This window comes from Pleurodeles waltl, chromosome 8, assembly GCF_031143425.1.
Source record: "Pleurodeles waltl isolate 20211129_DDA chromosome 8, aPleWal1.hap1.20221129, whole genome shotgun sequence".
Lineage (NCBI taxonomy): Eukaryota > Metazoa > Chordata > Amphibia > Caudata > Salamandridae > Pleurodeles > Pleurodeles waltl.
In genome coordinates this window covers 853,604,273-853,630,422 of record NC_090447.1, presented here as the reverse complement: position 1 = coordinate 853,630,422, position 26,150 = coordinate 853,604,273, and the positions used below count along the sequence as shown (strand labels likewise).

General features: G+C 45.1%; 1 protein-coding gene across 1 annotated transcript in view; it reads right to left on the bottom strand.

Annotated features, from left to right (window-relative positions):
- ABCC4 (ATP binding cassette subfamily C member 4 (PEL blood group)) overlaps window positions 1-26,150 on the bottom strand; it is a 1,378,868-nt gene that overhangs the window by 446,861 nt on the left and 905,857 nt on the right. The window contains exon 21 of the mRNA XM_069205134.1: window positions 7,722-7,872. Within this exon, the coding sequence (XP_069061235.1) occupies window positions 7,722-7,872 (151 nt within the window). The remainder of the gene's footprint in view (window positions 1-7,721; window positions 7,873-26,150) is intronic.

Below are 26,150 nucleotides of genomic sequence, written 5' to 3'. Positions count from 1 at the left end.
CCACTCCCCACAGGAAATGGTCAGTTAGAGAGTGTAGGCACCCCAAGGGTAAGTAGCCCATTGGCTACTACCCTACACACCCCTAACGTCCCTAAATTCAGTAGGCTCCCCGACACCAGAAGACAGATTCTCTGGACCCAATAAGAAAAAGGACACTGAAGAACCGTGAAAAGCAAAAACAGAGGAGCAGCTATTGACTTGGACCTGACCGTGCCATCCTGCCTGCAGACCTCAACAATTGCATCAAAGTCATCTCGTCCTGCAGCTGCTCTGCCTCCAGAAGCCTGGGAGGACTGCCCGCACTTCTAAAAAGCACCAGGATCTCCTGTGGAGTAGTGGTGTTACTTCCCTGCACACTGCTGGCACTCCAGAAGAACCCGGAGTAGTAGGGACTGCCTAAAACCTGACACCGGACAGCACCAATGCGCCAGTGCCATAACCAGAGCTGAAGTGGGCCAACTGTGCCAGTGTGGTCCTCAGGCCTTCCAGGAAACAAGCCCATCCTGAGATTCTCAGCTGTGGCTCCCCAGCCCCGCCTGCAGCCTCTTTGTGCAGGCCCCTCTACCGCAACAGTCTCTGGTGACAAACACCCAACACCTTTGGACACCTCTGCACCGGCCAAACCGAACTGAGGAGAAGAGGACCAACGGTATCCCTACCTCTCGAGCATCACAAGACTTGAGCTTCCCTGTTGGTTCAGTCAGACTACCCTTTCCCAGTCCTCACCTGCAGCTTCTTTTAGCCAGAACTGTATCCCATAGAAACCAACTGGACACCGGACGTCGTCATGCACCCTTTCACCCGGACGCCCCAGAGATCCCCGAGGTGACCTGTTGGTGCTGCCTTGGACAGTACCCTGTACTTACCTTAACTACTGGTTCTGTAAGTCGCTGTGGAACACTGTATGAAATACATGTGTGTTTCTCAAATGCTTGCATTACTGCTTTAAAGACACTTCAACTAGTTTGCTTATTCTCTTCAAAACTGCATCTGCATTTATTTTTGCAACAGTATTCCTTCTTGAATCTGTGACTCATGTATTGCCTCTGTGAGTATAACAAATGCTTAGCACTACCTCCTGATAAGCCTAGCTGCTCGCTCACACTACCACAAAAGAGAGCTTTTTGGATTGTCATTCGTAACCCTGTAAACCAATAGGGGTTGACTGTACTATCTGCATAGTGCTCCCATACATTGGTATAGTAGACATACACTAGTAGTAGCAGTACTCTTAGTGCTTTTCTTAGGACAGTTGCTATCACCTGGGTTTCTTTTTAGAAGAGGAGGAGGACTTTGACCCATCCCCAGAAGAGTTTTGTGGACCTGTAGAAAACTCTTTATTCCTACCTTTAGGTTTTCTCCATCCTTCTCCTGAGACTTAGAAGCATTCTTCTTCCTTTGGTCACGCCCACCATGGGATTTCTTACCCAACCTGTTGCGAACCCATTTGTCTGCCTTCTTTCTCAATTCTTGGGAAAAGGTCAGATCATAGTCTACCAGGTATTGGGGCAGTTTGTCAGACACACAGTTATTAAGGATGTGCTCTCTCATAATTATATTGTACAGCGCTTCATAGTCCTGTACTTTATTATCATGTAACCATCCTTCCAGAGCCTTAACCGCACAGTCAATAAGGTCTGCCCTGTCTTGAGAGGGCTCCTTCTGATTTTCCCTGAACGTAATCCTATACTCCTCAATTGTGAGCCCAAACCCATCAATCAGAGCCTCTTGCAAGACTTGATAGTTGTCTGCATCCTCTTCTCTTACTGCCAATAGTTTGCTTCTGCATTTGTGTGTGAAAGGAGAACCACAAGATAGCTGCCCACTGCTTCTGAGGGACCTTCTGTACTTTGCAGCCCTTTCTATAGCAGTAATCCACTTATGGATGTCATCCCCAGACTTGTAAGGAGGGACTATCCTGATGAGATTCCTAGGATCAAAGGTGTCTTCCCTGACTCTGGACTCTCTAATGCTGCCACCATGGGGTTCTAACCCCAAATTCTTTCTTTCCCTTTCCATCTCTAGGGCCTCTCTCTCAAGAGCTAGCTGCTGTTTTTTCAACTTGCGTTTTGCTTCCTCAAGTTTTCTCGAGTTGAACCCTCTATTTAAGGATCCTCTTCTGAGCTAGAGTAGATGGACCGAGCAGAAGATGCAGAGGCAAGAGAAAATGAGGGTGAGGATGATCTACTCCTCCTAGAAACCCTTTTGACCACCCCAGGGGGGAAAAAGTGGCCTACTACTACAACCATTTCTTGTACTACCAGTACTGCTCCCTGCAGGTTCAAAGGTCTTTCCACAATCCTCATGGATCTGTCCAGTGTGGTCATAGGAAGTACCTTGCAACTCCTTTTGCAGCACTGGTGGTTTACCCTCTTCATCTAACTCTCTTTCCCTATCACGGTCCTGTATGTCATCCTGAATGCGTAATTCTAAGAGAGTAGATTTAGAAGAGTTCCTGCTTGACTTACGTTTACTAGCTGCGCATAGGGTCCTAAGCTCCTGGAACTTAAGAGCCCCATACCTAGACTCCTGAGTCTGGTCAGCTCCCTCAACTAAAGGCATAGTGTTAGAGTAGTATATGTAGTGCACCTACATACTCTAAAGTTCTAAACTTTTGGAAAGTTTGGAGAAAGGGCTCTGCTAGACCCCTGACTACCTAAGAAAAAGTTTAGAACTCCCTGAAGTCACAAGTACAGTATGGGCCTGATTCTAACTTTGGAGGACGGTGTTAAACCGTCCCAAAAGTGGCGGATATACCACCGACCGTATTACGAGTCCATTATATCCTATGGAACTCGTAATATGGTAGGTGGTATATCCGCCACTTTTGGGACGGTTTAACACCGTCCTCCAAAGTTAGAATCAGGCCCTATGTGCCAAACAGTCAGTACTGATCTTCCTTATGGAAATTCACTGATGACCACGTGGTAAAGCACTGCAAGTGTTTTATCCCACTGTTGCCACCAATGTAGGAGGCTGGCTAGTCAGTCCAGGCAACCATCAATGATAGTGTTTAGTTGTCCAGATAGCAAAAGCACTCTAGGGGTAGCTGTGGTGAGCAGCTGAAGCATATCTAGGGGGAGTGTAAAGCACTTGCAATAACACAATACTCAGTCAGTGACTCTCACACAAGAGAGAACCACACCAGGTTATAAAATAAAGTAGTCGTTATTACACCACTACTGCTATACTAACATTAGTATATCTCCACTATACACAAAACATACACTTAGAAACAAACAGGGATAGCATAGAAATACATGGGGCCCTTTGGGGGAACCAAACCACATACTAAGAATGTGGTATATGAATGGAGGTGCCCAACCAAGGTAAGTGTGTTAGAATCCTAGGGGCCGGGGGAGTAAAACAATTACCAGAGGTAGGTAAAATAAATCCCACAGGCACCGGGAGCAGAGTTGTTATCAAGCTGGGTATCTCATAGGCTGACACAGGACCGTTGCGGTTGGATTTTTATGGATTCAGGACTCTTCCCAGTGGATCCCGATGAAGGTTGGATAGTGCCCCACCCGTGGATACCCAGAAGACTGGAGTACCTACACCAGGGAGCTGAGATGCATAGGGGTGAAGTGGTATTGGAAAACATTGTTGGCGTCAGTGGAAGCCTCGGTTGTCCAGCTGCTATTGCAACCCGTGGACCAGGCCGGTAAAACCCAAAGGTGGATTCTGGACATTACAAACCTGGAAAAGAAGGGGACAGAGTCTTGACCACTCAGAGATGTCCAGGTGGAGCAGGTAGATAATGTCCATTCTCTTGGAGGTGAAGCTCCTGCAAGACGGTGAAAAATGGCGTCCAGCTGCAAGGTCCAGGGGATGCTGGAGATCCATGGAGTCACCCACAAGATGTCCCACATCAGTCACCTGATTGCAGGAGGGTCAGTGGCCAGCAGGACTACCAACAACCCTTAGCAAACGCAAACAGTTGCCGCAAGGAAGATTGTAGGTTTTTGGTGACCAGCAAGGTCCTAATGACTCGACCCTTGAAAGAGAGTCAGGGCAGGGCTTCAACAGGGAGGAAAGCCAGCCGAGTCAGAGAAGCCCCCACGAGTGACCCACTGGCAGCAGGCACAGGGAGTCACAGAGAGGCCTCAGCAGCACAACAAAACAGGAGTCCCACGTCGCAGGAGCTGCAGAGTGGAAGCTGATCTTCAAGATGCAGAGTGCTGGAGACTGGGGCTTCTTAGAGCCTAAATATCTCCAAGAGGAAGAGTCAAAAGCCTTGGCAAGAGTAACAATCGCAGTACACAGGGGTTCCATTCCAGTGTCTGCAGCAAGGGCCCACCATCTCCCAAGTTGGTCAGAAGACAAAGGGGACCCAGAGAATACCATAGAACCACCACCTGTGAGCAGAGCCTTTTCATTGTTTGTGGGACAGCAGGATCCACCAGCCGGTCAGTGTCGTCTTGAGGTGCCTGCAGATGCAGGGAAGTAACTCCTTCTTACTTCTTGTATGCAAACAGAGTCCTTGTGATCCCGAAAGATGCACAGCTATGGATGTTGCAGAAATCTTGCAGGAGCTGGAGAAACAATGTTGCAGTGGGAGCCCTACCAACTGGATACAGTCTTGTTTCAGTTCCAAATGCAGACTAGCAGCCGTTCCAGAGGCCAGGAGCAGAAGATGTCTTGCAGAGAGTTCCTTGTGGAGTCTTGCTTGATGAATCTGAGGACCCACCCTCGGGGGAGCCCTTATCTATCCCTAAAGGGGGGTTGGTCACTCTCTATAGTGACCTACCTATCAGAGCGGGTCAGGAACACCATCTACCTGGCCTAACCAGTCAGATGTTACCAGGGGCCTCTGCCCATCTTGTTTCCAAGATGGCAGAATGGACCTGTCACCCGGCAGAGCTCTGTGCACCTACCTAGAAGAGGAGTTGGATGGGGGGAGGTCACTCCCCTGTCCTTTATGTGGTTTCTTGCAAGAGCAGAAGCCGGGGGTTCCTGAACTAATGCAAACTGGATTATGCAAGGAGGGTACCAAATGTGCCCTTCAAAGCAGTGTGGTGGCCCTCAGAGACCATTCACCCCAACCCAGAGCCACCTATCACACCTCTCCCTTGCAGGAACTCCTTTGTTCTGCCTTCCCCTGCTTTAGTTTTGCTAATTAGCAGGAGGGCAGAACAGTGTCTGTGGTCAGCAGCAATGAGGGCTCGCAGCCAGACCCTATAAGGCTGTACAGGCAGAACTTGGGGATCCTCTAAGGAACCCCTAGACTACATGAGATCATACAACTAGCACTGAAATCGATGTAATTGCATGATTCCAACATGGTTGATACCAAACATGCTTAGGTTCGGAGAAGACCTTATGTAGTTGAACCACTTGTCCACTACATACCTTAAGATGGCTTCCCCACACTTATAAAGCCCAAGGATTGGGGGTCTGGGGTTTGTAGATGTACCCTGCTCATGAAGGAGGACCCATCACACTTGGAGACATGCACCCTGCCCTTGGGCTGAAGGGCCTACCAGAGGGGTGACTTACAGTGTCCAAGTGCAGTGACTTGCGATATAAGACAAGCCTTATATATGAAGTGAAAGGTGCATGCACATTCCACGCAGGCTACGCAGGCCTGCAGACACAGTTTGCATGGGGTCCCATGGGTGGCATAATACATGGTGTAGCCCATGGGCGACCTCTGGTGTATCAATTCCTTGGGTACCTAAGTACCATATACTAGGAACTTACATGAGTGCACCAGTATGCCGATTGTGGGGTGTAAAATTTACCAGCAACCAAATTTAGAGAAAGCACAGACAATGGGGTCCTGATTAGCAGGATCCCAGTGTACTACAGTCTAAACACACTGACACCAGGCAAAAGGTGGGGGTAACTGTGTTAGAAAGGTACTACTTTCCTACAACGAAAATCTTCTGGATCCAGTTTGACCCCCTGGGGAGAATTCAAAGGTTAGGAATCTGAAGCTAGACATAGCTTCAACCAGATAAGGCGTTATGGAAGGTAAGTAACTTGTTATTTAGGGCTAATTTTGAAATAGTAAATCAAATCAAGACAAAAAACTTAAAGTATTCTAATCACTTACTTTTAGCAAAACCATGTTTTGATGCCCATAAAACACTATTGCTGTGATAATAACTTTTATTGGAGCAACACAGGTTATGTACAAAAGAAAAAACTAAATGTACAAGCTAATAGGAGCTTACATAACCATTACTTAGATATAAAGTATATACAGGAAGAAATGGAATGGCCATAATAATTGATGTTTTGTTTTAACCTTGCTTTATTGCAAAAATAATTCAACACAGTGAAATGCCTGTTTGTCATGAACAATCAGTGTAGGAAGCTGGCTATCTTTGTAGTGTATAACCTGATGTCAGGATCTCTTGCCTGACGAAGATGTCTAGTTTTCCTGAAGTATTTGGACTGAAGGATGCCTTCCTGTTGAGAGAGGTAAGGAACCTGCCAACCCTGCAGGAGAGCAGGTGCAGAGTGACCAGATGTCTGTGGGGGTACGCATAACAGAAGGATTGAGGAGAGCAGTCTGTGGACCATGGTGTCTTTGGGCCTGCAGGCACAATGAAGATCTGCACCACGATTTATGAGGCCCAGGCATGGATGTGACCATATTCTCAGAGAAATGGACCGGTTGGTGCCACATGGGCCCAGAGAAACCTGCCTGTGCACGGCTGGGTCTGCCCAAATAAACCGACCTGTGCGAAGCTACATCTGCCCCAAGTATTCAGCCTTTGAGAGACTGCATCAGCCCGAGTATTCCGCCTGTGCTAGGCTGCATCTACCTCGAGTACCCAGCCTCCACAAGGCTGCATCTGTTGGTCCATTCAGGGTTCTACCTACCCACTGCAAAAGCTGTGACTGTGGCGAGGCCCCAACTGCTTGAAAACCATTCGGAGGCCTGATTGGCGCTGCGACATTCCAGGACTGTAGACTCCATGCCTCCTGGGTGCACTGTCAGAGTGTGGGCCCAGCTAACATAGTGGGGTACAAAAGTGAAGCTGCCCAATTGCGCATCAGCACTCAGAATAAATGGTGCAGCGAGTGAGAGATGGAAATAGAGGCAGGCAGCTGCCCCAAGTCAACGTGGACTGATCCACCAAGTATGGTATATACTTACCTTCATAATATTTTGGTTGTCTATATTTTTGTGACAATATTTTTATATGATGAAATATCAGTCCTCTATATTATGACATACAAGCAGTTTGAGTAATGTCTTTTTATTACCAGGACATCTTGCAAAGTTCTTTCCTTCTTTGATTTTGGCACCTCAACTGTCAATGGACTCTGTAGATCAGTGGTCTCCAAACTTTTTTATGCCGTGCCCCCCCCAGTCAAAAAATTAAAATCATTGGGCCCCCTTCATAATTTTTCACAAATATTTTTATAAAGATGCCAATGATTAAATATATCTAGACGTATTTAAACATTGCAGTTATGTACTGTTACCTTTTTAAAAATGCAATAACATGTTTCTGCTTAAAACAAAACACTGTTATCTGTTTAATGCTTCTTTGGCCAGGTCCTGGCGCCCCCCCCCCCCCCCCCCCCCCCGGGATCACTTCAGCCCTCCCTGTAGATGATACATTAATAAAGTTTTGCACATTAATAATGTCTTTCAAAGATTATTAACGCTGAAATGAAATATTTTATCCACAGCTCTTAACTATACTAAATGTTATGTTCGTTAGCGCACATTTACCCACACAGAGGACAGATGTACTTACTGGTTGATTCCAGACGTTTGATATCCCGGGATGTTTCCAAAAAATATCGCCTCAGAAAGAAGAAAACGATTGCTAAGGGGACCATGGGAATGAGTATCCACGGAATTATCGCTGCTGCAACTGCTATAATGCCAATAATCTGCAGCACAGTCTGAAAAGGAAAGGAAAATATTATACATTCTCAAATGTTCTCTATATTGTGACATCTCGCCACGAAGCACTAAATCGAGAAAACAATTGGCTTGGCACATATTTGCTCTGTTACAAGCAAAAACTGCGCCGGTGATAGAGTACAGCAATTCAAGCCATACAATGTGGCATAACCCAATGCATAGCATGTTGGCTTGGTGCCTTCAAATATATTTACACTTATGTCTATCCCGACGTGCATACGTATGGCTTGGAACCTTGAATTGCCAATTCTACAAAGACTGACTTTGCCATGGCAGCTTTCTTTTATTTTATTATTTTTACTGTTCCTTATTTTCGACTAAGGTAAGTTTCTACAAGATGAAAGCCTTTTAAGCTATCGTCCAGAAGGCCTTACTACCTGATGCTACAATGGATGCTGCCAGATTGTCTGTTCGAATCTGATGGTATGTATCTTCTCCCTCCATGAGAGGCCATGTTTCAATGCCGTGACACTTACAAATAGCAGGTTTTAATTATTAATGCTGCACATAGTAAAAGTGGCTCGTCTGATTTAATTCTCAACACCGTGATTCACTTTTTAGTAACTCAAATATTTGCTTACAGCACAAACAATGCCATTTGATTATTCACACTAGAGGACAAAAGAAATGTATTTGCATGCAACACCAGTTTTGCATTGTGGGGCACTTCTGGATTTCACGTGCATTAATCCACTATGGGTTGATAGGGTCCATACCGGCATTTTAAAAGTTTAACGTTTCCGTTTGGGCCTTGATCACTGCCATCTGTCATATGGCCATAATCCCCCTATACTAACTCCATTTTAAAACTTTTTTTCTTGAGGGAGGGTCATGTGAATTTAGAAGAGCCTCAAATTGCAATACCATTGTTAAAGTTAAATAGATCATTTTTTTATTTTTTTTATTTCAGCTTCAATTGCCTCAGTAGACTTGTTCGTATTTTTGTCTTCATACCCTTTTCTTTGCCTTTGAGAGTTAAGGACTCTGAGGGGCATATTTATGGGGATTCTCATGCAGTGCAGTGAAGCGCAGCAGTTACCTTGCTCTGCTGCACTGTGTGACACGGGAAGGGCAGGATGTGCCCTATTTAAAATAATACGGTGCATTCCTGCCTTTTCCCCTGTGCTGGCACCGTTGTGGCTGCCTAGCGCCATACAGGCACCCTTGCACAATGGTGCAGGGGTGACTCTGTTGCATATAGGGTTGTTTTGTGCAGGAAGGGGCACCTTCTGGCATAAAAGCAATCCTCTGGAACTTAGGGCCAGATGTAGCAAAGGTTTTTACCCATTCTGTGTCTATGGGAAAAAGTGTTCGTACATATGGCCCCTAATCCTTTGTGTATGTGTGCTGCAAAATGCAGCACAGAGTAAAAAATGAGGAGAAATAAAAATATTTCTCCTTGTTACGCCTCTCCTAGGGAGATGTATCTTTTTAGCGGATTACAAGGTAATTGGGAATGCGTCAAAAACCATGGAAGCTGAATGGGAACACCCATGCAATGCCTCCCTAGCGCAGATTAATGGAACTCAGCGATTTGCACTGCATTGCTTTACTACAGATGTATGAAGCCACTGAGGGCCACGCAAAGTGGCTTTGTGTGGGTTCATAAATCTCACTTACGGTCTGTCTCACGCATGTACCACGTTGCGTGGTGCAAACACAGCACAAACCGGCTCATAAATATGACCTTAAATGATTTTTTTTTTTTTGAGTTGATGACTCCTCAGCCCCCAGTCTACCTGGATCAGATTCAGCAGTCGTCGACATCCTTATGCTTTTCACTTACTGTTTCCTTATACTTTGACCCAGGGGGATAGAGTCTTGCAGATGTTCTTTCGCCTTACTTAATTTTGAAAGTCAAGGGTTTTCCTTGTCCTTTTTTTATTCTGCTCGATCGACTGACAATGTTAATTTATTTTCTTGGTCGCCTTTGCTTGTCAAGTCTTTTGATACCAATGGCCTCTCCTTATCTGTCTTCTGATGTTTTTTCTTTTGTGCTAGAGAGATATTTTGGAGTCACTAGGGTTTTTGGAGGTCATCTCAAGAATATTTTCAGAGAACGACTCCAAAAAAGCCACATCAAATTAGGAAATTTCCTCTCCCACATTAGCACTGCCTTCTTCCTATGAGCCTCTTCTGTTACTATGCTAGCCTTCTTCTTAGACAGTCCCATCTGTAACACAGTTAGGCCTTTTTATTGAGTTTGGAAAAGTCTGTAGATATTTACATTTTTGCCCAGTGGTCTTTAAAATATATTGTCTAAATGTTTTTAGATTTGACATTTTGAATAAAGGAAACAGGTGACAATCTAGATTGTTGAGATTACAGCAGCATAACATGAAAACATGGTGTTCATCATTTAAAGCAATTAGAACCTGTCTTTAAAATAATAGTCTGCATCTCATAAAATGGTGCCAAAAGCACACAGATACAATCTCCCAATTACACAACTTCCAGCTTGGTGAAAGACCCTGGAAAAACCTATATCATTCATCAGTATACTTTGTCCTCATTCCTGCCGAGAAAACTATTGAATTGTATTTCAGTTTTCTCCAAATGTTGAAAATACTTCCAAATTCACCAATGGAAAATAATTTAAAATGGAGGTCACCTATAGGGGCATTGTGGGATTATGGCTAATGCTGTTTTGATTTATTCGGATTCTGTCTATGGTTGACGCCCAAAGGGGAACCATACAATTTTTAAAGCTCACTTTCAGGGCCAACCATTAGATCGCTGAGGAATGAGCGTTTTTTACTGCATTATTGCATTGACTTACTGGGTTGCACTCTGGTTGTGTTGAGTTCTGCTTTGACCGTTTTATTGTGTTGTAACCGGTTATGTTTTAGTAAGTTTTCTATGTTGCTTTGTGTTATGTTATTTTGTGAAGATATGTTGTTAGTTTAGGGATATCACAAAATGCAACAACATTTCCAGCCAAAAACTACTAAATCATTAAAAATTCCAGTGAAAAACAACAATTTCCACTGTTTAAGGTGGTAAAATGCCAATGCTCTGACATTGCAACTACTAAGGACACCAATAAGATGGAACCAAGACTTATCTTATATAAGGATTTCCTGTGTAAATGTTATGATGTGGGGCTCCTGAACTCCTCTGGCACTGATGGCACTGAGAGAAAGATGTTAAGAGGATATTCATATTGCTGAAAAGCTTTAGCAGTGACATGAAACATCTGGAGTATGCTCACAAACTTGAGCCTTTTAGCACGGACATGGTACTGCTGGCAAATGATAACATAAAGCGCAGGTGTGAGTTAGCATTGGTGTTATGAACATCACCACAAACACGCCGACCACTCACATACACACCTTTCAAACTGATTCATTTACACACAGAAAGTGCATTCATAATTTACAAAATTCACCCCCACGCTATTCACCAATGCATACTCACCCATTTAAAAACTCCATTCAAACTCACAAGCAGAATCTTTATCACTGTCCCTTATCTCACAGTGATCATCTACAGTGCCAGTTTATGCATTATGTCAATCAAAGTGCTAATAGTTTCACTGTACAGTCATGCACTGAGAAGCCATTTTTAAATGTGCATTTGTTTAGATTGTGAGAGACACAGGTGGTATTGAAGTTTCATTAAATGAAGGACTAAATTGACATTATGTTATAATTTAGATTCTAAAATAATAGTCTGTGTTGAAACAATTTTGAGTTTCTAACGATTAATGCTTTAAATACATGTGCAAAAATAGAGAAATGCTGTTCATGTTATACTGACTGAAATGTAATAACAAAGTAATTTTGCTTTAAAGTTACTGTAACATGAATGCTAATGGATAATTATTGATCTAGAATTTGTGGTTAACATATTAAAATGAGTTTCATTTGAATGCATTAATGTGCTGTATTAACTCACTTTCATTAGCCTAAGTGAGGCCTCCTAGACCCGGTATTTAGTGACTGTGCAGAAAATGCCAGGTCATCTTGCTAACATGAACTTTCATTTCAGACTTCGTTCCCATGAGAAGAGTAGTTTGGTAATAGATGCCTATTGTTTTACACATAGAGAGTTTAAAGTTTTTGACCTTGGATGTGGAACATCCTGGACTGTGGACTAGCAATTTTAACATTTGCTTCAATCTTGCGAGGAGCTTCACAGATGGACATTGTTCTCATGACAGACTTGGGAAAACCTGAGGAAATTTCAACTTGGAGTCATATGATCGATCTTTATTGGATGATGCCCCATCAACATCAAATGAACTGTGGTCCTGACGAACCAGATTGCTGTATGAATTGTGATATGTCAATACCCAGCAGGATTTTGTGCAGATGAGATCAGATTCCCATCAGAATCCAGACAGATGCCTTGCAGGTGCAGAACCCCACATGCTGAACCCCTTGGAGAGGCATCTTCTTCTAAGCCTTTGCCTCTTTGAAGTGGCTTCTGAGACTTGGAGATTTTTCCCCTAACCCTTATAGAGGACTCTTGACCAAGTTTATGATATGCTGACGCTTTCCCTTTTTACCTACCTTTGTCTAGTTAGTTAGTAACTTGTTACCCTAGATGATTTTTTCCAAATTATTTTTGCCCTTTTTTCTTTTTGCCTGCATGTGTTCCACCCCACACATGTTTTCCCTTGTGTGGATAACTGTAGGGTTTCCCTGTGCCCAGCCAAATTGAACTTGGATGATTTGAATTGCCTTGATGCTTATTAAAATTGAGCAAAGTTTATTCTCAGTCCTTCAAATGATCTTATTGCTATTTTGCTTTTGCTTTGTAGAGTGCCTAGTTCTTCTAATGTTAGTTTGCCTGAACCTATTTTAGCACCTTGGTGAAGCCTTGGGGATTCTGTCTCTTTATAACTTTGTCTTACCAATTCCTTACATGACTCTGAGCTTAAGTTAGTAATAAACCCCTTAACCTTATTTCGGAATGCCAAGGACCTCAGTCGCCCTACTAACCACCATACCATAGGTAGCTCCCTTCGCCGTAGCCAAGGTAGGAGGAGACAGCATGCCAGAGTCAGGAGAAGTATCAAGACCACTGGCTTTGCCCAAGTCCTGTTCCCAGTCCACAGTAGGGTCTTCCTGGTATTCATAAGGGTCCAGGGACCCCTCCAATTCCTCCCCATATTCGTACCCATATTCGACCTTGGGCGAATAGGACCCACCGAAGCCGATGGCGGCGGCGGACGATGCTGCTCCGACTCCGAGTCGTCGGGGATGCGAATGGGGTCGATGTCGATAGTGAGCACTACCGACGTCGAGAGCGTCGATAAACGACCTGCCGCCAGGGAAGGTCTCGACTGTGCGACCGGCGTCGTGGCGGATCCACGCACGGATCCGGAGGCGACCTCGGTGGCCGGGGCCGAAGCCGCAGGGGCAGAACACCGAAGGCCCCTCGGCTAAGCCCCTTGGGCCCGAAGGCGCCGTATTGGGGTCGGCACGCCCAAAGATGAGGCGCATGGCCCCGTAAAACTCTTTGAGTTGGGCGGGGGTCACTTCGTCTCCGGGATACTCTGGGAAGCGCGGAGCCGACCCATAAGTAGGCTCCGAGGACGGAGGCCTACTTCGTTGACGCTCGTCCCGCGTTGCATCGGCCGAGCAACGGGGTGAAGTCAGAGAGCGATGGGACTTCTTCAACTTCTTCTTTTTCTTACCGTGACCCGACGATTTTGATGACGACGAGTGGTGGTGGCTCCGCGACCGATCTTGAGACTTTCCTCTCAGCGAGATCGGGACTTATGCGGAGTCGAGTGCTGGGCCGCCATAAGCTTTAGGGACCGCTCCCTCAAAGCCTTCGGAAGCATCGCCCGGCACTCGGAGCACAACTTCGGGTCGTGGTCGCGCTCGAGTCACCACAGACAGACACGATGAGGGTCCGTCTCTCACATCATGCAGTGACAGTTCTCGCAGGGCTTGAACCCGGTCTTCGGGGACATCCTCGACGCACAAAGTTCGCACCAAAAGTCGACAAAACGGTCAAATTTGGCCAAAAAATTGCTGAGGGCAGCTCTCTCTCGGATCAGCACGTGGCGCGGAAACAAAAGAACTGATGTCACTGCGCGAGGGCGGGGTCTATGTACTATTCCCGATGTCATCAGGGCAACCACGACGCCTGCGGAGTCGACCGACGCCACCTCCCGACGCTCGAAGAAAAAAAATTCTGGATCCAGTCTGACGCCTGGGGGAAAATTCTAAGGTAAGGAATCTGCAGCTAAAAGTCTCTATCAGATACAATTTTACATAAGCGAGCCGATTTAAAGCGCCACCCCATGAGCATGAAGGAGCACACAAGAGAAAACAGAAGTTTGCTCGCAGTCAAACGTATCGGCAGTTATGCAACTATCCATGTAACAGGGTCGATGTCACGCAGAGCGCTCGACTACTGCCCAGCGAGATCGCTCTGCATAGGAAATAAAAATAAAAAGTAGTCCAGAAGCCATGCGGAAAACATTGAGCCTCGTATGTTTTCAGTAGTTCGCCGGTGTGCTCAACAAGAGCTAAACACCGGAAAAGGCATGACGTATGCATGCCTTTCACACATGAAATCAAGCGATTTTTAAAAGGCAAGCCCACAAACCAACTAAACTGATGGGCTTGCGGTGGGCCTGGTTAAAAGCCCACAAAGAGATTACAGCAGGCTAGCGTGCTTGAATGCTCAACCCTAAAAATGAATGCCTCATGTTCATTAAAGCTAGGTGGGTTGTGAAAGTTTGTTGTTCTAAAAAGCGAGTCGTGGTTCTAAAAAGTGTGGAAACCCCCGGATTACACTAAGTATTACTTGGTTGACACTCCCCCTGGTTTTTCTAACAAGACTTTGGGCTGCAGGACTAACTACACCACTCAGTAAATCCTAGTATAGTATACTTCTGAATATCAATGTAATACAGTGGTACCCTGGTGGTAGGTGTTGAGTCAGAATAGCCCCTTTCCATGTCAAAACATGTTGGCTATGTTTTAGTCAGTCTGCCTTCTTTAGTCTGTGACAAAGAGTGCACTGTTAGCACTTGTGATTCTTTGAAGTATATAAAACAGCTAGCCTTGATTGATCGAATAACATGGAATTTTAGAAAGGATTATGAAATGTGTATATATAAAATGGCTATCGGAGCTGTTTTTTTCCTGCACTTATGAGTTTACAAAGGGATTTCTAATTTAAATCAAAAATGTTTCTTTTTTTTAAATAAGAAAGTATAGAATTTTTTCTCCTTAATTGCGTGCCTTGTATTTTACAATTTATTTTCTGAAAGGATGGAATTTTGTGCAGAAACATAACCGAAAGCGGTAATAAACATGCAGGAAAATGCCCCGTAATTCCGGGGTCCTTATGTTATTCCCCATTCCAAATACAGAATTTCGTGCCAAATTGTAGTACAGTCACGTGCCTTTTAGAGTGCAATTTCGGACTCGGGGACTAACCAGAAAGGCTAAGTACAGAAAACCACCTATGAGGCAATATCCCTTTACCGCTCCAAACAAAGCATTTGCACTGCAACCAAGAAATTTCCCAAAAAATCTCTTTCTCCAAAAAACAGGGAAATAACCACTCTTTACAGAATAAGGAAACACGTTTCCCTTGAAACATCACATACAAAAAAACACAGTTCTTACAGAAGCAACTTGAAGTCGACATAGTTCCATCACTTATACCTTGGCTATTGTGCTAGGAGAATTCACTAACCCTGGAGTGTTAAAAGTGTGTTCAGGTAAAATATTGAGGTAAACTCTTGACAGTCTAAATTAATGTATTTTAGATTATTTTTATGTGCATCATTTTACCTCGCTATTAAGAAAATCCGACATGGATCTCGCGCTCCTAGACATGCTTGAGTGCCACAACAGCACTAATCTCTTGAGGCGGGAAGAGAAAATAAAAAAATGATTCTAGTCTTAACAATTGGGTACACGTTATCCAAAACTCTAGCCTTTGGGTGGTGTAATGACTAATGCACCTTATTTTTATGGCTTATTTTATAGTGTACACAAAAGCAAGATAACCAAGTGTGTCTACAGGGTATAATGCGCAAATGAGAAGTCTCCTTGAATGAGAAAGGCAAAAGTCCTAAATGAGCGGGCACGTAAAAGGCCGGTATGTTTAATGCTATGTGCACAATACCAGATCAAAGATTCTGCGTGTATCTATGTCCTGCCAGATAGTGACCGGTCCTAAAGAGATATTCTTATCTTGGGTTCTGAAGTCCTTTTAACCCTTAGTGGTAGCACGGTGGCTCACATGCTGAGAAGGACAAATTGGGTTGTGGCTACAAGCAGAGCAAGGCCTGGAGAATATCTGCTGATTAACTGCCCCATGTTGCTAGTGGTATTGTGCTGGCTATAAGCTTGGAACAGGGGGCAGCCTGTCACCCTCCCATCTTTCACACGGTGAAATCCGAGTACAACAAAAGCAGAGTGAGGACTCGCAGCTTTCTAGTCATAGTGCCACTGTTCCAGTACTCTATAAAAACTGTCACGATTTTAGTGGCGACCCTCGGCTTTCTACGCAGTCGCTGTATTTGCTGGCGAGGCTCACAGAACGCTATATATGCAGAAGAAAACACATGCTCACGTTCCGCTTGCAGCAATTCCTTGTGTTAGCAAATTCGACGATAGCAAGGAAGCGTTAAGTATGACAGAAGTTAGATACGCTAATTACGCATATGCAGTAACGGTTTTTGTGTTCGCAATACTTATTCGCTTAAGTAGATATGGGAAAATGTGATCTCTTAATTAGCTCTTTTCCTAAGGGCTGCTTTTCGGCGAATGGCACAGGCGCTGGTAGACTGTTTCAAGAGGCAGACCAGTGTTAACAGGAGACAATGCAAGACGATGAAAGTTTGTGAGCCGCCTTTTAAAAAAAAATAAAAGCAAGACCAAGAAACGCTATCACTTAACCAGAGCCAGTCGACATCATCATTTGATTTCTGAAAAAAAAACAAGCTGAGGAAGAAAGGCATCTCAAAACTGACCACAATCAGCTCTCTCAATAATATTCTAGAAGGGGTAAAACTGCTAAGCATGGGGTTTTGTGTATTGTTCCTCAGGAATTTATGTAACAATCTACAGAAATCACAAAATGACAAAGTCATTGTCCCTCTGAACCATGCTGGAATTCCATCTACACACTTTCACTGACATCTCCGAACAATGAAACGCAAGGGTCAGTGGCAAGAGAACAAATGGAGGGAGTTCCAGTTCTTTGCAGCCCAGAAAGCGGGTGACCTCAGCTATTCTCAGCTTCTTAGGCGCTTTTTGTTCCCCGCATCCAGATGCAGCGGCCATTCTTCCTAAGAAAGGACTGCCGGCACCTCCTTCACATTTTCCCTTTCTTCCCCGCTTTCACTTCATAAAGCCGCGAGTAAATGTGTTTTGTGTGCGGCGAGCAGAGAACGGCACATTCAGTGGTGGTCCAAGCCCCAGCCGACATTGGTGGCTTGAAGTAGTCTCGGGATTACGCCTTTGTGCGCACTGAAAGGCTATGAAAAGTCAGTTATTTAAGCTCAGTCAAGCTGTTGATTTTGGGAGAAAAAAGGGCTTTTTGTGATTCTGTTTACTTCAATAAATCACTGGCCTTTCCAAAGGGCAGCTGCATAATGGTGCACATGTTCTCTAGTAACCCAAAATAGTGAAAGAGTGATATATGATGATGGAGAAAAGAGAAAGACCGCTGAGTGGATAAGCAAAAGAAAGGGGAGGAGGGAGAAGTGACAGGGCAGACCTCACACTACACTTTTATTCGAAGCGGTAAAATGGTTTTCCACTCCTTTCTTTTGTTCAAGCATTCCCTACGCAGATGTAACTAAGTTTCTTGTGTCTCAGAGAACCGTTAGAGGATAGAACTTCTGCACGGATTTGTTGTTAATCATGATTCTGATTATTTGCTCACAGTGCAATATATCGTGGATCAGGCGCGTAATGTAGGCCGTACACAGCCGCAGCGCCACAGGGGGCCTCCAACCCCTCAAGGAAGCTCCAGACAGCCAAAGGCCAATAAATATCTGTGAGACATGGGCGACTCAAGGTGCCTCTGTCTCCTTCTGCAGGGGGATCCCATTATTTTGCATTAAACCATTGTTTTGGGTAGGTGGTTACATAGGTCAAATATGGGCATAACATTTTTGTGAAGCACTAAAAACAAGGCTGTAATTCTAAGTGACAATACAGTAGGTGCCTGGAACTGGCAATCCTCCCAGAGCCAAGGACTGTCACTGCGACTTTTTAAATCGGATAATGCAGAAAAACAGCAACCATCAAGAAATACTGCAGCTGAAATATCCTTAGCATGCCCCACACACTTTGGGGCATTTCGTACTCTGTTTGTGCCGAATTTGCGTAATTTTTTTACACAAATTCGGCAAAAACTTTACTCCATATTTATATTTTGATGCTAGACACACCTAGCGTCAAAATATTGGAGTTAGCACAATTTTTTGGATGAGTGAACATACCTTGCGTCAATGAGATGCAAGGTAGGCATTCCCATCTAAAAAATGGTACTATCCCCAAGGACTCATATTCACCCGTGCTAAAATGACACATGGGTGGGAGGAGAGGCTAATTAATAGTGCAAAGCTTGCTTTGCACCATTATTTAACACTTGGGTCAGACCAGGCATTAGGGGACCTGTGAACCATTTCCATGGTTAAACACCATGGGATGGGTCCACAGGTGCCATCCCCAAGCCCCAGAAACAACTCCACCCACCCCAGAGGATGCAGGACTACATTCCAGGTGAGTAGGGTAAGTATTTGTAAGTATTTTTAATTAATTTAAAGTGCCATCAGGGGCCCTAAGTTGGGGCCCCCTGCATGGCACAGGGTGAAATGGGCATGCCCAGGGGACTCTTGTGCTGGCTATCAGGGTGGTGGACATGACTCCTGTCTTTCCTGAGACAGGAGTCATGTTTCTGGTGGTTGTGCGCTAGGAAATGGCGCTAGCTGGTTAGAGGCATTTTTGTTTTGCCTCTAACCAGGCTAGCGTCGTTTTCTGATGCACAACCTCCTCCTTCCCTACTACAGCCCCACCAGGCTGGCGTTTATCTTGAAGACGCTAGCCCAAGTTTAGCTCCAACTTGCGCCATTCAATAAACACAGCGCCCGGCTGGCGTTGTTAAATGACGCAAGCTGGGGCTAAACCTTTTGCCGCAAAATGCGTTAGTGCAGTTTTGTGGCAGAAAGCATAAATCTGGGCCTTTGTTTTTGTGATCTGGTTTTTCATAAATGAACAGTGATTAGCAGGTAGGATATATTTATAGAATTTTTTTTATTTTTTCCACACTATAGATCATCACAGGAATCACATAATCTATGCATGTTTCTATACATTCTGAGCAATACACATTTTTTAATCTGCTTAATGTTAAACTGATTTCAGTATATATTTGCAACAAATTACTGACTGCTTTTTGGTGTGATTAAATGTTCACTGCAGATTCCACTTTTATTTCTTCCTGTGCACACCTATACTATCTCTTTCATATAAAAAAGCAAGGCCCAAATGACTTAAGCAGATTGTGGAAAGAGTGTTGGTGTGAACAGTTATTCTAAGGAATAAAACACCCTTTGCCAGACATTAAAATGAAATTGTTAAGTCACCTCGAAGTCCCATGACCTTACAAAGGAATCTACATAGTTAAGGAACCAACTTGGTGATGCAGAACCCTTATAATGTACAGCTGGGGGTACTTTATTCCAGTTATAGTATGGAAACACATGTAGTAACTTTAAGAAGTTCTAAATCATTTAATTACTTAGGGAATTCATATTAAATACATTCCTGCCACTATTCATATTAAGCAAGGGCGGCTCTTCGGGGCATCAGGGTAACAATTACATAAATTTAACACAGGACTAAGAAAGCACTCTGCCTTTCTGAAGGTCCATTAGTGTGGGGATAGTTTTACTGTTCATAGTCACTTGTGGACAGCTCCGGCCCTCACAGGAGTCAGTGTCTTTACAGTGTTGAGGTTTGGCCATGTTAAGAGAGGCAAGGGAGCCAGAGCAACAGCACACAGTCTTTCAACAGTAGAAGTTGGGCCATAGCAGTGTCAGTCACCTTGCAGCGGAGAAAAAATACTTGCTCATGCTACAAAATCTGTCCCAAATGGTTGTGATCACAAAAGAAGGCTGCAGAAGGAGTTGTACTGGCCTTGAGGATGGGTTCTTGCAACTAAAGGCAGATTTCATCACTTTGAGTGTGCTGGCTCAAAGATACAGATTCAGGTCAGGTTGCACCAATTGATGGGTGTGATGACAAACAAGGGTAGATGACAATTAAAGTGTCAAACATGGCCTACCATCTGCAGGGAAAACCAGGGTCTCACAAAGGTGAGAGACAATCTTACACAGGTATGCCTTGCAGGAACACCCACTACCTTTATGCCTGTTGTGTGTTAGGCTCACAACGATGATGTTCACATCATGGGCTCCCACTTTCCCTTCTTGGGGACTGGTTGCATCCCATAAAATCTAATTTAATTCAAAGTTTGCCCTAACATTTTCTGGGGGAACCAATCCTTGAAGAATTGTACTACTCTTTCAAGTTGTCAGATCTCCACGGATTCCATTTACAGGTGAAACTGCTACCTTGCCACTTGTGTAACCCAGATGGAAAGCTTCTTCTCTCAGCAGAGCACAGGATGCAAGGGTAGGCGTAGGAGGCTGGCCTGGCTTATAGTGGGTACCTGATGGTACTTACACCTTGTGCCAGGTCCAGTTATCCCTTATTAGTAGATTAGTAGTGTTCTAGCAGCTTAGGCTGATAAAGGTAGCTATAGCAGATCAGCTTAGGCTGAACTAGGAGACATGCAAAGCTCCTACTATACCACTATATCATAAGAAGCACAATACTCAGAGTTACTAAAATTAAAGGTACATTATTTTAGTGACAATGTGCGAAACATATCTCAGAGGATATATTCCCTTAGGAGGTAAGTAAAATACACTAAATATACACACAAACCAAAATCAGGTAAGTAAACATTTAGAAAAATAGTGCAAACACTGTAGAATAAAATAGGATGCAATAGGCCTAGGGGCAACACAAACCATATACTAAGAAAGTGGAATGCGAACCACGAATGGACTCCTAGGCTAGTGTAGTGTGTAGAGGGTTGCAGGGAGTGTAATAAAACACTAAGGGTGTCCAAGATATCCCATCCCAAGACCCTGGAAAGTAGGAGTAAATTACTGCTATTTCCCCAGAAACACACTAAACTTGTGATGGAGGATTTTGCAAAGACCACAACAGACTGCAAAGCACTGAAGACAGATTCTTGGACCTGAGGACCTGCAAAGGAAGGGGACCAAGTCCAAGAGTCGTGAAAGTGTCCAGGGAGGGCAGGAGCCCACTAAACCCCGGATGAAGGTGCAAAATGGCTGCCTCCGGATGGAAGAAGCTGAAGATTCTGCAACAACGAAAGGTGCTAGGAACTTCTCCTTCATGCAGAAGATGTCCCACAGAGTGCTGGAGGATGCAGAGTTGTTTCTTTGGCAAAAGTCCGCAAACAAGCCTTGCTAGCTGCAAGAGTCGCAGTTGAGTAAAAAGGGTGCTGCCCGGGCTCAGGAAGGACCAGGATGTCGCCACTTGGGAGAGGAGACAGATGGGGCCCTCAGCAATGTAGAGAGCCTACGCACAAGTAGGTAACAACAACAGAATCACTTAAACAAGGGTTCAAGAAGTCTGAACATGGCGGTCATCTCAACACTGCAAAAGAGGGTCCCACGAAGTCGGAGGTCAAGTCAGGGAGTTGAGCAATGCAGGACAGAGTGCCAGGGACCTGGGCTTCGCTGTGCATGAAGGATTCCTTGGAAATGTGCACAGGAGCCCTAGCAGCTGCAGTTCATGCTGTGGATAGTATTACTGTCTGGAGAGGGGAGGCAAGGACTTACCTCCTCCAAATTTGGACAGTTGGACCACTGGACAGTCTGGGTCACTTGGGTCCACCACCTGTGTTCCAGGGGCCACGCTTGTCAGGATGAGAGGGGTCCCAGTGTACCAGTGATGCTAAAGTTTAGTGCCTGCTGAAGCAGGGGGAAGATTCTGTCGACCCACTGGAGATTTCTTCGTGGCTTCCAGTGCAGGATGAAGGCAGGCAGCCCCCAAAGCATGCACAACCAGGAAACAGTCGAGAAAGCCGTCAGGATTAGGTGCTACAATGTCGCTGGTAGTCTTCTTGCTACTTTGTTGCAGTTTTGCAGGCATACTGGAGCAGTCAGCGGTCGAACCTTGGCAGAAGTCGAAGAGAGAGGTGCAGAGGAACTCTGATTAATTCTTGACAGTCGTTATCTGAGGAAAAGCCCACAGGAGAGACCCTAAATAGCCCTCAGAGGAGGATTGGCTACCTAGTCAGGTAAGCATCTATCAGGAGGGGTTTCTGACGTCACCTGCTGGCACTGGCCACTCAGAGGCCTCCAGAGTGCCCTCACACCTCTGGATCCAGGATGGCAGAGGTCTGGGACACACTGGACAAGCTCTGGGCACCACCCCTGGGGTGGTGATGGACAGGGGAGTGGTCAATCCCCTTTCCTTTGTCCAGTTTCGTCCCAGAGCAGGGACTGGGGGTTCCCTGAACCGGTGTAGACTAGCTTATGCAAGGAGGGCACCATCTGTGCCCTTCAAAGCATTTCCAGAGGCTGGGAGAAGCTACTCCTCCCCAGCCCTTAACACCTATTTCCAAAGGGAGAGGGTGTAATACCCTCTCTTAGATGAAATTCTTTGTTCTGCCTTCCTGGGACTGGGCTACCCAGACCCCAGGAGGGCACAACCCTGTCTGTGGGGTGGCAGCAGTGGTAGCTGTAGAGAAAACCCCAGAGAGCTGGCTTGGCAGTACCTGCTGTCCATAGTGGAGCCCCGGGGATGCATGGGATTGGCCCCCTAATACCAGATTTGGCATGGGGTGACAATTCCATGATCTTAGACATGTTACATGGCTATATTTGGAGTTACCATTGTGAAGCTACATATAGGTATTGACCTATATGTAGTGCACACGTTTAATGGTGTTCTCGCACTCACAAAGTCAGGGGAAATTGCCCTGAACTATGTGGGGGCACCTTTGCTACTGCAAGGGTGCCCTCACACTTAGTAACTTTGCACCTAACCTTCAGCATGTGAAGGTTAGACATATAGGTGACTTATAAGTTACTTAAGTGCAGTGAAAATGGCTGTGAAATAACATGTGCGTTATTTCACTGAGGCTGCAGTGGCAGTCCTGTGTAAAGGTTTGTCTGAACTCCCTATGGGTGGCAAAAGAAATACTGCAGTCCATGGGGATCTCCTGGAACCCCAATACCTTGGGTACCTAGGTACCATATACTAGGGAATTATAAGGGTGTTCCAGTGTGCCAATTAGAATTGGTAAAAATGGTCACTAACCTATAGTGGCAATTTTAAAGGCAAAGAGAGCATAAGCAATGAGGTTCTGGTTAGCAGAACCTCAGTGACACAGTTAGTCACTATACAGATACACACATTCAGGCCATAAAGTATGAGCACTAGGGCCCTGACTAGCAAGATCCCAGTGAGACAGGCAAAAACAAACTTACATACATGTAAAATTGGGGGTAAAATGCCAGGCAAGACGGTACTTGCCTACACAACCCACCCCCCAAACGAGGGACAATAAGGCTAACCTTGCCCAGATGAGCCTTCATTGTCTAAGTGGAAATATCTGGAGAGTCCATCTGCCTAGGAGTAGGTACTCCCAGGTCTATGTTCCACTGTATAGTCCATTCCCTGTAGGGAGATGGACCACCTCAACAATTTAGGGTTTTCAACTTTCATTTGTTTAAGCCATAATAGAGGTTTGTGGTCTGTTTGAACAATAAAGTGAGTACCAAACAGGTATGGTCTCAACATTTTCAGGGCCCAGACCACAGCAAAGGCCCCCCTCTCTTTGGCAGACCAACGCTTTTCTCTAGGGGGTCAGGGGTCAACCTCCTGCTGATAAAAGCAACAGGTTGATCCTGGCCCTCAATGTTAAGCTGTGATAGAACTGCCCCTACCCCTAATTCAGAAGCATCTGTCTGGACTATGAATTTCTTGGAGTAGCAAGGGCTTTTTAGGACAGGTGCAGAGCACATGGCCTGTTTAAGCTCAGCAAAAGCCTTTTGACAGCTAGCTGTCCATAATACCTTTTTAGGCATCTTTTTGGATGTGAGGTCATTAAGAGGGGCAGCAATGGTGCCATAGTTCTTAATGAACCTGCTATAGTACCCTGTGAGGCCTAAGAAGGCTCTCACTTGGGTTTGAGTTGTAGGGGGAGCCCATTCCATAATGGTCTGGATTTTCCCCTGCAGTGGTGCAATATGTTCCCCACCTACCAGGTTGCCCAGATAAACCACTTTTCCCTGCCCTATCTGGCACTTTGAAGCCTTGATAGCGAGGCCTGCATTTTGCAGGGCCTCCAAACCTTTCCACAGGTGGACTAGGTGATCATCCCAGGTGGAGCTAAAGACAGCTATATCATCCAGATATGCTGCACTAAAGGTTTCCAATCCTTGGATGACTGTATTCACCAACCTCTGAAAAGTGGCAGGTGCATTTATCAATCCAAAGGGCATAACAGTGAACTGATAGTGCCCTCCAATGGTTGAAAATGCTGTTTTGGGTTTAGCATCTTCTGCCAACTTAATCTGCCAATACCCTGCAGTTAAGTCAAAAGTGCTTAGATACTTGGCAGAAGCCAGTGTATCTATCAGCTCATCTGCCCTGGGTATAGGGTGAGCATCAGTTTTGGTTACTTGATTGAGACCTCTATAGTCCACACAAAACCTCATTTCCTTTTTGCCATCTTTGCTGAGAGGCTTGGGGACAAGCACCACTGGGCTAGCCCAGGGACTTTCAGAAGGTTCAATCACTCCTAGATCTAACATTGTCTGTACCTCTTGTTAAATGCAATCTCTGACATGGTCAGGCTGCTTATAAATCTTACTTTTGACAGGTAGACTGTCTCCAGTGTCGATTATGTGCTCACACCAGGTAGGTGTACCTGGGATCAATGAGAAAAGGTCAGAGAACTGATCTAAGGGATTTATGCAATTGTCCTTCTGCTCAGCAGTAAGGCAATCTGCAAGCACAACTCCCTCCACTAAGCCATCAGCTTCAGTGGAGGAGAAGAGGTCAGGGAGAGGGTCACTCTCTTCTTCCTGCCCCTCATCAGTGGCCATGAGCAGGGTTAAGTCAGCCCTGTCATAATAACGTTTCAGGTGGTTGACATGAAGCACCCTAAGGGGACTTCTGGCAGTGCCCAGGTCTACCAAATAGGTGACCTCACCTTTTATCTCCACTATGAGATGGGGTCCACTCCATTTATTATGGAGTGCTCTTGAGGCCACAGACTCCAATATTTACACCTTCTGTCCTGGGTGGTACTAAGTCGGGACAGCCTTCTGGTCATGCCATTGCTTCTGGAGGACCTGCAAAGGAAGGGGACCAAGTCCAAGAGTCGTGAAAGTGTCCAGGGGGGCAGGAGCCCACTAAACCCCGGATGAAGGTGCAAAATGGCTGCCTCTGGATGGAAGAAGCTGAAGATTCTACAACAACGAAAGGTGCTAGGAACTTCTCCTTCGTGCAGAAGATGTCCCACGGAGTGCTGGAGGATGCAGAGTTTTTTCTTGGCAGAAGACCGCAAACAAGCCTTGCTAGCTCCAAGAGTCACGATTGAGGAAAAAGGGTGCTACCCGGGCCCAGGAAGGACGCCACTTGGGAGAGGAGACAGAGGGGACCCTCAGCAACGTAGAGAGCCCACGCACAAGAAGGTAGCACCCACAGAAGCACTTGAACAACGGGGGTCGTCTCAACACTGCAAAAGAGGGTCCCACGAAGTCGGAGGTCAACTCAGGGAATTGAGCAATGCAGGACAGAGTGTCGGGGACCTAGGCTTGGCTGTGCACGAAGGATTCCTTGGAAATGTGCACAGGAGCCCTAACAGCTGCAGTTCACGCTGTGCACAGACTGCACTATATATATATATATATATATATATATATATATATATATATATATATATATATATATATATATATATATATATATTCACTGAAAAAACAAAAGTAACTATAACTTGTGCCCTAAGGTAACTATACCTCGCGCCCCTGCCATGCACAGTTTTTCATAAAAATGTTACTGCAAATATTACATTGATATTATCATTGATGTTATCAAAGATGTCATGAGTACTACAATTTGTGGGGTAATCAGCACTTCATGACGAGGGAGCAAGTTACAGTTACTTGAGATAACTCCCTGTAGCCTTTGTTTTTTTCAGTAAA